Source organism: Nymphaea colorata, chromosome 11, assembly GCF_008831285.2.
Source record: "Nymphaea colorata isolate Beijing-Zhang1983 chromosome 11, ASM883128v2, whole genome shotgun sequence".
Lineage (NCBI taxonomy): Eukaryota > Viridiplantae > Streptophyta > Magnoliopsida > Nymphaeales > Nymphaeaceae > Nymphaea > Nymphaea colorata.
In genome coordinates, this window is record NC_045148.1 from 3,563,638 (window position 1) to 3,576,521 (window position 12,884).

The following is a 12,884-nucleotide window of genomic DNA, read 5'->3' on the forward strand; positions in this document are numbered from 1 at the left end:
AAGTATTATACTCAGTTTTTGTCCATATGCTCCTAATGTGAGACTCTTCACATGTTCCTATGAAAAAGGATGATGTTGAATACAAGAAAAAATGTAACAACCCCACCCACTTTTAGGTTCGGGCCCTGGTTCAGCGAATTCCAACCCCCGCCCCCTAGTAGTTTCGTCTCCAACCCCAAAAGGCTAAGATCAGGACAACCATCTATTTAATAACTCCGTTTACAAACCCTTGAAGATCCTTCACAATCTTCAATACGGGACTAAACCTTTGGGGGTATTACAATCCACCCCTCTTAAGGCATGCATCCGCGCGTGTGGGACCCACTTTAACTTATGTTGAACCGTCTTTGATACCACTATAACAACCCGACCCACTTCTAAGCTCGGGCCCCTGGTTCGGTGGATCCCCACCCGCCCCCCTAGTAGTTTCGGCTCCAAACCCAAAAAGGCTAGGACCAAGACAACCATCTATTTAATAACCCTGTTTGCAAACCCTTGAAGATCTCTCACAACCTTCAATACAGGACTAAACCTTTGGGGTGTTACAAAAAACATCAAGTCTTTAATCTGAGATTCTGAATGTATTTGCAAAATGCACTTACAATAGGAAAAATACATTCACGGAAAAAGATAGCAAGCCATAGGCTAGGCAGATATTCTTATGAAGTCTTAATGAAGATAATCTATTGAAGCATAAGAAAATAACGACAACCATGGTACATATCTGAAGAGAGCAAACCTTTTGAAGAATAGCGTCAATTTAAGAATGAAAATGACAAAACAACTGAAGTCTTCCATAAGGACAGACAGCTAAGCTCTTATAAGGAAGCCAAATGCATATACTAACCAAAGCCAGATTATGTGGATGCAAGCCTCAATTGTTAATCTAGAAGGTAACAGCTGTAGCAACAATTGAGATCAGAGCATAAATCCAACAATCACATAAAACGAGTGCAAAATTCTGCCAGTGACAGTACCTAACGTTCACGTCCAAATTGCAAAATTCTGCCAATTAGGGTCTGGTGCAAGCTTTATCTATGAGCTTAAGTGCAAGTGTGTGTTTCATATTTCATCTTGACAAGTCTTTTTTCATAAATTCTAGCTGCATGGACATGGTTCATTTGGTATAGTTAATCTCTAAAACACCAGTGTCAAAAATGCCAAGCAGTTAGGCTTCATCAACCGGGCTTCTTTAGACATGTTCACAATTGATTATAGGAGATTATCCTGCTCATGTTCAACTCTACAGGTTCTACACCTTTAATGCCAGAAAGCAAATGTTAAATAACATTGCAACGCACGTAAAATTGAAGAAAAACTATAAAAACAACAATTAAATAAATAATATGGACTTAAGGCTTATAAGAAATTCAACAAAATGAATGCAGAAATATAGAAGGCTTGCACTGTGTGAACTTGATAATCCAATGAAGCATGACAAGCACAGGCAATTGACATAATTGAAAATATAAGAATTCTCATAAATGGCATAGTATGGCCATCATGTCACACCAAATTAGATCAACTATTGAGTTACAGAACAAAACCTAAAGAAACAAGTACCTAACATGGTACTCCTTAATCCAAACCATACATCTCTCTGCTGGGAAATTCTTTGTCTATAATGTCTTTAGTAGCAAATATAGTAATACAGACTCTTTCTTTTTTTTTTTTCATTAAGAATACAAACCCCCACCTTCTTTCCTTGTAGCTGGCGCATATTTCTTATTAACTAAAACATGTGCTAGAAATTAAACCACCCTACAACAACTGGCAAATATGCTGCTTCAAGTTAAAGAGAATAATTCGATCAAATTACAGATTTGCAGAAGAATTCCAAGGTCATTCAAGCACTGACAAAGAACATTTGAATGGAAATGACAAGTGAAGACACATTTTAGTTACCTTCACCAACAAAGTGTTTTTCCTGATTTTGATTTCACAATGACTCCCATAGGTTTACGCATACCGATGTTCTTGATGGCTCCACCACTTGCAGCAACCTAACTACACATGCAAAAGAAGCGACTAGAATTATGGTTAAATACATAAGAAAATCATCTAATTGAAGGCCAAAAATTGCCCTGGATGTTGGTCTCCACATTAGCAACCTATGTGGCAGGCGATAGAACATATTGTTCTCCCACATTAACAGAGTGGTGTAAGAAGTTGGATTTCTATCCATTGTGCATGCCTAATTTTTAACCGCATGTGGAATTTGTGTTTTTATTGGGTTTATTGTACAAGTTTCAACATTAATTATATTTACAATATTCAGTAAATGGTTAGGCACAACCATTGAAGTGGTTAAAAGCAACTCCAATGTAGAAGGGGAAATCACTAGTGGAATAATCATTTTATACCTTGACAAGTTTGGTGTTTAAATCTCAGCAAGATTCTTCCTTTTGCTCCGTCAATCATTGTTAACAAAAGGTATTCCTAGATTGATGACATCGTTCATTTAAATCATCCTTTCACTATGCAGAGCCATACCAAACAATAGGAACTTGGGATAACTATGACTACTGTCTGGTCTTTACATTAAAGGCAATTAGACATTAAAAAATAAGGAATAAAAAAAAATCAATCATCATGGGAAATAATTTCTTGAAATGAACAGCTTCGCATGTTCTTCCGAGATAATTTTGCAATTTTTCCTTGCTACTTGAAACAAACAGGTCTTGTATTTCATTCTCACTCCTTGAAGATCAACATTTAACAACGAATAACAACATTTGAAGTCAATTAGTTTCTAAAGTTTGGACAATTTTTCGTTTTGAAGCAACGCTTGCTTTCCCTCCTTGTATGATGTACGAAAAGGCTTTTTGCACGGTTTGTTCTTGAAAGAATTGTTAGGCAAAACAAAAGATGAAAATTAATCTTCATTTCTTAATATTTCATTTGATATAAATCAATATCTGTCTTATAATTTTCCTTCTTTGTATGATACATTGATACTTTCTTTGGAAGGTTAATATCTTAGGATGACACACTGAAGCAAATTGTGAGGAATGATCTACTGGTCGTGAAACATGCCCTTTTCTTCTTGTTTAGTGTTGTACGTGCATCAATGGAAATGGTTCGCCAAGTAATCAGGTAGCTTACGTTTATCAAATTGATGCCCCTGTTGAGGGTTTGTTAGGGGCAGAGCCAAAAAATTTTGGCTAAGGGGCACCAAGTACAAAATTTTAAATTTTAAGGGGCCAACATACAAGTGAAAAAGATTACTCAAAAAATATTATTACAAAATTTAAAAAAATTGGGTTCTGTGTGGCCAACTGCCCACACTTGTCTCACACCTCCCTCTGCCCTTGGTTTTCGCAAAACTAACCATAGGGAAAAATTTTCATGTCAAAAAAAGGAATATTTAAATACAAAATCAGTGAAAGCACGAAGTGGTAGAAGCTTCTTTCCTATCAAATCCATGTTAGATTTCCCTGTAATTAAGGAAATATTTTTTCATGGGTGTTTATTTCATTAGAAATGCTTTCTCATGGGCACATACAGGCCCTTTTTTATGCCCTCAAGTCCAAAGCAACGTCCAACTCCAATATGGTTCTTGTTGGCGTGTTTGGAATAATCAATTCGACATATTATCTACTAAACCAAGCGCAAGCATTCTGCAAAATGTTACCATGATTCTATATCATCATCCATTCAAGAAAGTGTAACTGCCATATGATAAAACAATGACACTTTATGTTGAATATCTTCAAATCAATTCATTATTTTATAGAAAACAATCCAACTAAATTTCTGAAAAAAATAAAAAAGAAACAAGAAGTCGGTTCACTCTTATTCTTAGAACAAATTTTGGAAGACATTAACAAGTATTCTATTGAGTATTTGGGTCGTGACTTGCTTTACCAACACAACCGCCAAAGGTTCTTCCAGGGTCCATCACACATTTTTATTTTTCACTAAAACCAAATCTAACTCCACATGAGATACTTAATTGTCGTTCTAAACACCAAACAAAGATTTACTAATTAACATTAAACAACTCGACTTTTCCATACTACAATCCATTAGATAAAAATGAAATTGGACAATATTGATCCAGATATATCTGAACCAATTATATAGGATCTTCTTTTTAATCGATATCCAACTTCAAACTCATCCACTGTTTAAATTAATCTTTTTGAAACTTGACATGTTCTCGTTATTTCTCTACAACCTAGGTGCTTTTTAATAAAATAATGATTTCTGCTTCCTTTGGTCACCACGATACACCCTATCATTGAGAAAATTGATAGGCTACCTGTTGGCGAAACCTTTAAAGATCCGTTCCTTCTTTATCTGAGACACATCCGGCATTCGACTTATGACAAAGAGCACCCAAATGTGGAAATTACAGTCGTCACATCCCTTTGGCTTAGTAAAGTTCAAAAAATGCAACTGTTGATGAGCAGAACCCTTGTGAGCTTAAGCAAAAGAATCTTAGAAAACATAAATGACAAATGCTAGCCCCCACCCCACAACCCCCCGGTCTCTCTGTCTCTCTTTCTCCTCTCTCTCCATACACAAACACAGAGAGAGAGAGAGAGAGAGAGAGAGAGAGAGAGAGAGAGAGAGAGAGAGAGAGAACTTTTTTTCTTTTGCTTGGGAAAAATAAGAACTTACAGCTGGGAAGTCATTTTTTTATGGAAAAGAATTAAGAGCTTACAAATACATCTTACTGCGTTGAACCTAAAATTAATAAGAATTAATAAGAATGAAATCATGTTCTTAATATGCCCGGAGCTTTAGCAGGTCCAACCAAAGATCTAGCATAGGCAATGGGCAGTGATAAGAACTTTTTAGCCTTGCTCACGTACGCTCTTTTTGTGAAGTTATTGTAGTCGTTGGCTTCAATAGAGTCTAAAATTTGCCTGTACAATACTAATGATGCCCAGACCTGAAAAGAAAAAAAAAAAAAAGGAAAGGGAAGAAAGCCGAAGACAAAAAGATCAAAGCAATGGTAAACAGCAGCAAAAGTGCAGCTTAAAAAGAAATATGAATCAATAATCATAAGCAGGAGTTGTAAGAACTGACCGGCCATCGACTAGCAGGGTTTAGCTCTGTAACTCCCTTTTCTGCTTCATCAAAGAATAATCTTGCTCTTTTAATCTGATCCTTCATAAAATTTCTCCATTTGTCTGTTACTTTTCCAGCAAAGATGTCATCATCAGACAACCCAGCACATGCAAGCTCATCTTGCGGAAGGTATATTCTTCCTCTTCTAGCACTGGAAGGAAACACCATATTCACAATTTGTTATATGCTTATAACTGCGGAAGAAGAGAGAAAGAGAGAGAGAGAGCATTTATCCACAGAATGCCCGTGAGATCACATAATGCGGTGGCAAAACTAATTGTCTTGAATTGCTTAACAATACAATACTATTTACTAGAAAGTATCCATGTAAAACACTTACTCTTCTCCAACATCTCGGAGTATGTTGGTGAGTTGGTTTGCGATCCCAAGTGCTAGTGCAGCATTGTAGACAGACTCAGTTGTGGCCTTGGAATCTGGTGCAATCCCCATTACTGGGACGCTCATGAGGCCAACTGTTCCAGCCACATAATAGCAATAGAGATACAGTTCATCAAAATTCATGTATCTTGATTTGCTCAAATCCATTCTCATCCCTTCAATCATATCTTTGAATGGCTGCATAAAAACCAAATTTTTAGAACAACCTACTCAATACACAGCTCAACAAGCATCTAAAAATAAAGGTTTTATAATAGAAACGTGAAAATTTTCACCTATAGTTCAGTCTCTAATGCAGCTTCAGGACTATGCCTCATACCAGAATCACAAAAAACTTTGTGGACCATTAACCAGTAACCCCACAATATATATTTATTATGTTATCACTCCCATTTCTTATATTCATTTCATGAACCAATCTGTGGTTCCCAGATGGCAAACCTAGTAATCATTATATTTACAAAGCCTGAAGGAGGAAATTACAAGTTTGACTATAAACATTAAACAATATACATTTCTAAGGGTATTCCACAATGTAAAAATTAAAAATTAGGTAATATAGAGACAAAGATGAACTAGAAATGTAAATTTTCCTTTCTTTTCAATGACAAGATTGAGGACTTAAATCCTGCCTGCCGCTGCTTAAAAAGAAAAAGAAACTTGCAAGTGACATTATTCACTCATATGGATATAATTTATTGGTTTGTTTCCAATACAAGAGGCATAACAAGAAGAGATTGAAAAGTTAAATATACTGAACATGAAATATGGTGGCTTTACATAATCCTAACTCTAAAGAACTTTATGTTGCATAATCCTTAAAGTGATTACGCTATTAATGATTAAACAGAAAATAGTGTAACTTCTATGAGGATCAAGATAATGAAATATCATACGAAACAAAGGTTATTAGCTACATAATGACTATAGTAGTTTGTCTACCTGGATATCCACCGGGAATTTCAAGACTGTATCTGCTAAAGCAGCGTCATACATGTCATATGGACGACCCATAAACAGATCATTTAGCCTTCTCTCCCATCTATCGAGAGCAGTAGGTGTTATATGCGAAGCATTTGGTCCATCCACCAGTTCATCAGTTCTCCTGCACCACACTATGCATTATAAAATAGTTAGAATCAAAATGTTGATGGAAAGCAACAACAAATGTTAGATGTCTACAAGATAGTACTAGCATAAAGGAAAGGCCATCCAGTGCTTTTTCATACAATGAAAAGGAATTAGTTGGGAGAAAAGAAAAAAAAAACTTGCCATTATATGGATATATAAGCTTTATAACATTCATGAGTTGAACACAATAATGACACTAAGACCAACCATAATTGGCTTACATGTCTATGTTTGTCCAATTTAGCTTTGATTCACTAAGTTAACTCTCTTCACCTAGCTCTCTCTAAATCATCCTTGAATTTGATGCCTATACACAATTCACCTTTGTGTGCACTGTGAGGAGGCTAGCATATGTTTCCATCAGCAAGACATAAACAAACAACGGCTATCCCCAGACATACTGAAGTTGATCACTTACTGAATGTCCTGAAACATAACTGCAGAGGAAATTACTGTTACAGCATTTCTCAGAATGCTAGGAAATTTGAAAAACCACTACACCAGTTCTTGGAGGGCAGCAAAATCATGTTTCAAAGAACACTTACAGTCTGGATGATATCACCATGAGTAAAAAAGGACACATAAGGTAAAGAATGACATTTTTTGAAGATCATAATTTAGCAAAACTTTCAGCAAGATATGAACCTGACATTGCAAAAGGGCCAGGAGAAAATGAATAGTTCCCTCATGTTCTACTCCCATAGCATAGATTCTAGTAGAAGGGCATATCTCTATAGTACTGTGTTATTTTATTTATTTTGAGCAGAACTTATGATTGCGTTCTATTGATGCATTCTGTAAAATCAAATTTAGTTAGCTTGGCTGCAACAAGTTTTGACTACTGCTGTGCAGTCAAGTAAGGTAATGGTCAACTAAAGCCAAACATGAAATCTTAACAAAAGTACAGAAGTTTCCAAGTAGTGCTTTTCAGTTTTCAGACTGAACGTTGGTGGGAAACTTCAAGATAGGAACAAATGGAAACAAATAAATATTTTGTGCTATATGCTAATAGTTTGACTTGTGCATTTGTTAGTCAATGCTTTATATGGTCATGACCTGGGAGGTCAGCTTTAGGGCTGTATTTCATTTAGCCTCAAGTCTCAACTTGGCATTCCAATATGAGAATGAAGAGAATTCTCAAGGGCGAATTTCTGTTTACAGTGGACAAAAACGAGCTTAATTTGAAATTTGCCACCACAGGTGGAAACTATGTGGTAAGAGGGGACCACAGAGGGTGTGAAGGTGAAGACCCCTGGGCAGGTGCCAACCCTGCTACTCTGCAACTCAAGATTTCTCATGTTTGTCTCCCAATAAGAATGGTGGTCGGAAGTTTACCTCTCAAAAGGCAGGTCTGTTAAAATGGTATTGTCCTTGAAGGGTTCCACACAATTTGAAGAAAGAAAATGTGGAAAATTCTTTCCCATCCCATGCAAAAGATAAGATTTTCAATTTGAAAGATAAATATTTGACCCAGCTATGAGTTCGTTAAACAAACAGTTAACGCAAGGTTCTGCGTGTTTTTCTTTTTTTCAGGGAAATATTGTATTCCATTCGCCAAAATCACTGTTTTTGTCAGAACTCTTTGATGCTTCTAAAGCAAATTTCCAATTTCTCTGCTGTCCTTGCTTTGAGATTGCGTTAAGTTTGGATATGGAGAAAAAAAAGTTACCAAGTTGCTTTCCATAAAAGAATGCACAATACCGCAGATAATTCTCGAAAGGTAAAAGTAACGTCACATGCCAAAGAAGTACCATAGATTGCCCACACAGCTCTCTGCCTTTCCGGTGTCATCAACAGGGTTCCTGAGACAGGGTTAAGAAAGAAAGGGTAAGAGGCTGAAGTGAAAGTTACCAGTACGCCACGATAGTTGAACTAAAGCGACAGCATAAGCAACAAAAAAAAAAATTACTTGCCACCAGAAAACTAATAAAAAAAAAAGTTCAGCTCCGTATTCAGCTATAGATCAACATCAATATTTCTGAAATGTGAAACTTTACACACTACAATTAAATGTCTGAATTTCCATATGAGCGAAGTTAGATTCTTTGATAACTTTCAGGTAGCGGAACAGCTTAATGATACATCTATAGGGAAAAGAAGAAGTGGGAGGGAATAAGAAGCTTAATGGGCAGGACTTGTTTGTTCACTATCACGTCCTCTTCAGTGTGTGTATATGCATTTATAGGCCTAAGGAATTAATGAACAGCTGAGTATTCAAACAGAAAAGGGAAAAAAAAAGAAACTTGTGTCCTGAACAATCTAGAGCAACAGCTTCATCTCTAACAAAAAAAAAAAAAAAGGGTTAAAATCCATAGTTAGAAAAACGGAGAAGCATCCACATAGACAAAAAATCGCTTGGTAGTCATGTTTCCTTAACCAATTTATTGTCCAGAGAGTACATGGACAATGCAGAAAGGATAACAGAAAAGGGCATCAATTGCTTCATCAAACTAGGAGGGAGGAGCTAGTTTCAGCAGCCGTATACAAAATTAAGTTGCCCTTGAAGCTTAGTTCACAGAATAAGAAACACACACACACACACACACAGAGAGAGAGAGAGAGAGAGAGAGAGAGAGAGAGAGAGAGAGAGAGAGTACCCAAGTAAAAGGTCTTTGCATACTCTGCACAAACCTCACCACACCTGTCATAAGCTTCATCCAGCAGTGGCAGGTCCGAAGGCATGCCTTCAATCTTAGCATCAAGAAACCTGTCTGCGCTCTTCTGCTCCTTAATCAAAGCAGCCTGCTTCAACACAACTTCATAGACCTTCTGCTCTGAAGTAGGGAACACAGCACTGCCCGATGGGTTCGCTACCATGCTCGACACAACAGAGAAGCCACTTGAGAATCTCAAGCATCTCTTCCTTCCATCCAGAAACTGGATGACAGTCCTCTCCTTACCGACTGGAGTCACGACCCACAATACGGCTGCCGACATCTCTCAATACCCTTTAGAATCTGTCCGGTTACAAACAATAGAATGGAACTTCAAGCCCAGAATTTTCTTTTTTAGAGTACACTCATCTCAGGAAGACAGTGAAAACCAACCGTTCTGAGTCAAAATCAAAGAGTGACGACAGCTCGAGTGAGAATGTGCACCCGCTCTTTCCGTTTCCTCTCCTGGTTCTGCCTTTTTGAAGTGGAGATAGGAAGGGGGTTAGGAATTGCTGGAGATGGTGCTTCCTCATACGTGGCTTAATTGAGACCTTCCACATCCTTTCCTGCCCAACGCTTAGCGTTGTGGACCAGGCTGCCTTGCTGAAAACCCACTTGCCCGCGGAAATTTAGAAAAATGGAAGAATCTTTCATGTAAGGTTCCATCTAGTGTTCAATTTAGGAACGCCTTCATATGTTGAACAATTCACTGATAAGTTGTCGTCTTCCACCCTGAATGAAGTAAACAGCATGGTGAACAGCGTAAGCTCTCATTCACAACCTTCGTTCTAATTTGTTGCCTGTTGACTCTTTGTCAGCATGCGAGAAGTATGGCCAACCTTTGCAGATTCTAGGAAAGGATTGATTTTCCAAGTTCGAAGTTTAGAAAGTTGATTCTCAACTGTTTGGCCCTGAAATTATGCAAATGGCCTTCATAGTTTAAAAAGGAGGATTTCCGTTTATAAGGGTAAAAGTGAACAAAAAAGTGGCCTTTTTGCATAATGACTGAAATATTAATTTTTTAATTGGCAGAATTACCGACCTCAGAAAAAAAGAAAAAGAATAGGAAAAATATTAATTTTAGTTGCTTTCTAAAAAAATAAAAACATCCAAGTTGCTAAATTTTATTTGGAAAATTTACAAATAACTGCTCAGGTTTTGATGTATTTGTAACAATCGTCCCAACATTTGATAAATTTCAAATAGCTATTTGATTTTATAAAACTATTCACGAATGCATGCATGATTTATTTGATAAAAAATAATCATTTCTTAGAATATTTCACAAATCACATGTTTTAATTTGTTTAATGAATAACTCACATCTCTTACGCTCCCTTCATATTTTGTTTAAATTTAGACTTAAAAGTAAGGAAAGCATGCATTATACTTTAGTAGGACAAGAGGTTGGGTGGAAACTTTGGCTGCTTGGCCGTGGATCTCCCTGCTCACCCAGAGGGCTTTCATAACATTTAAAAGCTTTTTATTAAGAATGGTAAAATGATCTTTAAAAATATACTTTAATGCTTTTCAGTTATGTGAAGCATTAATTAGGAATAATTTTATTCTGGTTTCTGTTTCATCTCATAGCTTTAATTTGAATCCCCCGTTGCCCAAATTGCCTCAGCTTGATTATTGAGGAGGTAAACTAACATATATTTTTCTTTTCAACAATATTTTCTGAGAGAATCAGAAGAGACTACTTATCTACACTAATATTTGCCAGTTAAATTTTTTCAACGTTGCAGTTCATTCTTTTGTATCGATTTCTTCACATGTCTCCTAAAAACCAGGTTTACTATGATCTCTTACTTAATTTTAACAGGCTTGTTGGATTCCTTTCTTCCTAATTAAAAAGAAAACGATACTGTGTTTTCTATTCTACAAAGAAGCAGGATCACTGAAGAACTCTACAAACAGGATCCTGTGCACTAATACTGTCAAAGGGACACCCATCAAGCTATGGCTCGAAATTCATATGCCTTAAATTTCTCTTTGGAAAGAAGTAGGTTCCCTACTTTATTATAGAATACCGGAGGTATAGTTAATTCTATTATGTTAGCTTATAGTTAACTAAACTTTAGCACATTTGAAGCAAGAAAAGTTTATCTCTGATAAAATTTTATTTATAATTTATGAGAAACCTCACCTTTTTAATCAAATACTGTTGAAATTAATATTCCGACATCAGAAACTTAGTCTCTTTCAGTTCAGTTACATTTCATATGAAGAGAGGAAATAGGTTGTCAAAAGAGGGATAATTTATTCAGGTAAAACTAAGCAAATCAAAGCCGTATCAAGTCAGTTTTTTCCAAACATCAAGTCAACAATCTGTCGTTTGTAAAAGGAATCAGAGACTCAAGCAGGATCCTGCCAAATAAAGGTGCATTGGAATTAAAATTAGCTAGCTCCCTGCAACTAGAGCCGCATATTTTGACTGAAAGAATTAACTTGCAACTTAAATATTGTTTTCACCATCCACCAGACTCGCCTCTTACGTTGTACACTTTTTTGTCTTCCATTGCAAGGGGCAAATAATATTTAATCATGTGACTACTCCAACAGCAAGATTTTAAATTTCTCACAGGTTCTTTTCAGCTCACGTAGATAGAGTACCAACTTCAAAAATATTATTAGCAAAATTACTGCAAATGAGTTTCATGTATACAATACATGATTTGCCATTTTTTTTATTGTGGCATATTCTCTGGGTATACGACCGGGGTGAGGAGATAAAAGAAGGCAATGTAAATGGTGTCAAATTGAGGACCCAAACACTACTATTTTGTTTTCTAAGCTTTCCTATGGTGGTCTGTTCGTCCATACAAGATTTGGACGTTGGAACTCACCTTAGTGAGCACATGCCTGCTGCGTTTTGTGGTATCTCTAGCGACGGTCCAAATTGTTACTAAACCCTACTTACACAAATGGCGTTGCTATGACCATTGCTAGTATGCCTGGAAAACTTTAGCAACAGCCTCAAGCCTTTAGCCATGGAATGTCTAGAATATATATATATATATATATATATATATATATATATATATATAGAGAGAGAGAGAGAGAGAGAGAGAGAGAGAGAGATAAGAGTTCTATGCTGTCGTATGTAGGATGGCTAAAAATTAAACAATCTGCTGTTAAAAGTAACATAATCAATGTTTGCCAAAAACACCATAAACTGTTGCTGCATTATAAACCATTACTAATACCCATGGATGGCTGCTTTATGGTGAGATATATATATATAGGGTTTGGTCGGAGCAATCCTGCAGCTTCTCACAGCACGTCCCCAAATGCCGAAGCTGCCCGAATCCTTGATGGGAGGGGATCCACCTTTTGTGTGTGTGTGTGTGTGTGTATATATATATATATATATATATATATATATATATATATATATATATATATATATAGAGAGAGAGAGAGAGAGAGAGAGAGAGAGAGAGGCGGGGAGAGAGAGAGAGAGAGAGATCTGAAGATAGATAAACAACTAATTCACAAAAGAATAATTTGTGTAACCATGAAAATATTAATGTTTGCTACAGAAACAGTCGAAGCCCCTTTAATTTATATTAGACTGGACATTACAATTGCCAAGGATGCTTCCATAAAATCATTCAG

At 36.4% G+C, this 12,884-nt stretch overlaps 1 protein-coding gene across 1 annotated transcript; it reads right to left on the reverse strand.

The window, feature by feature from the left end:
* Positions 1-4,455: 4,455 nt before the first annotated feature.
* LOC116264768 (phytoene synthase 2, chloroplastic-like) lies at positions 4,456-9,795 on the reverse strand. The gene is made up of 6 exons (XM_031645149.2): positions 9,207-9,795; positions 8,361-8,411; positions 6,421-6,593; positions 5,420-5,655; positions 5,038-5,230; positions 4,456-4,900 (listed from the first exon to the last, which is right to left on the reverse strand). The coding sequence occupies exons 1-6, from the start codon at positions 9,544-9,546 to the stop codon at positions 4,724-4,726; spliced, it is 1,170 nt and encodes a 389-aa protein (XP_031501009.1). The 5' UTR covers positions 9,547-9,795; the 3' UTR covers positions 4,456-4,723.
* Between the last annotated feature and the right edge of the window lie 3,089 nt (positions 9,796-12,884).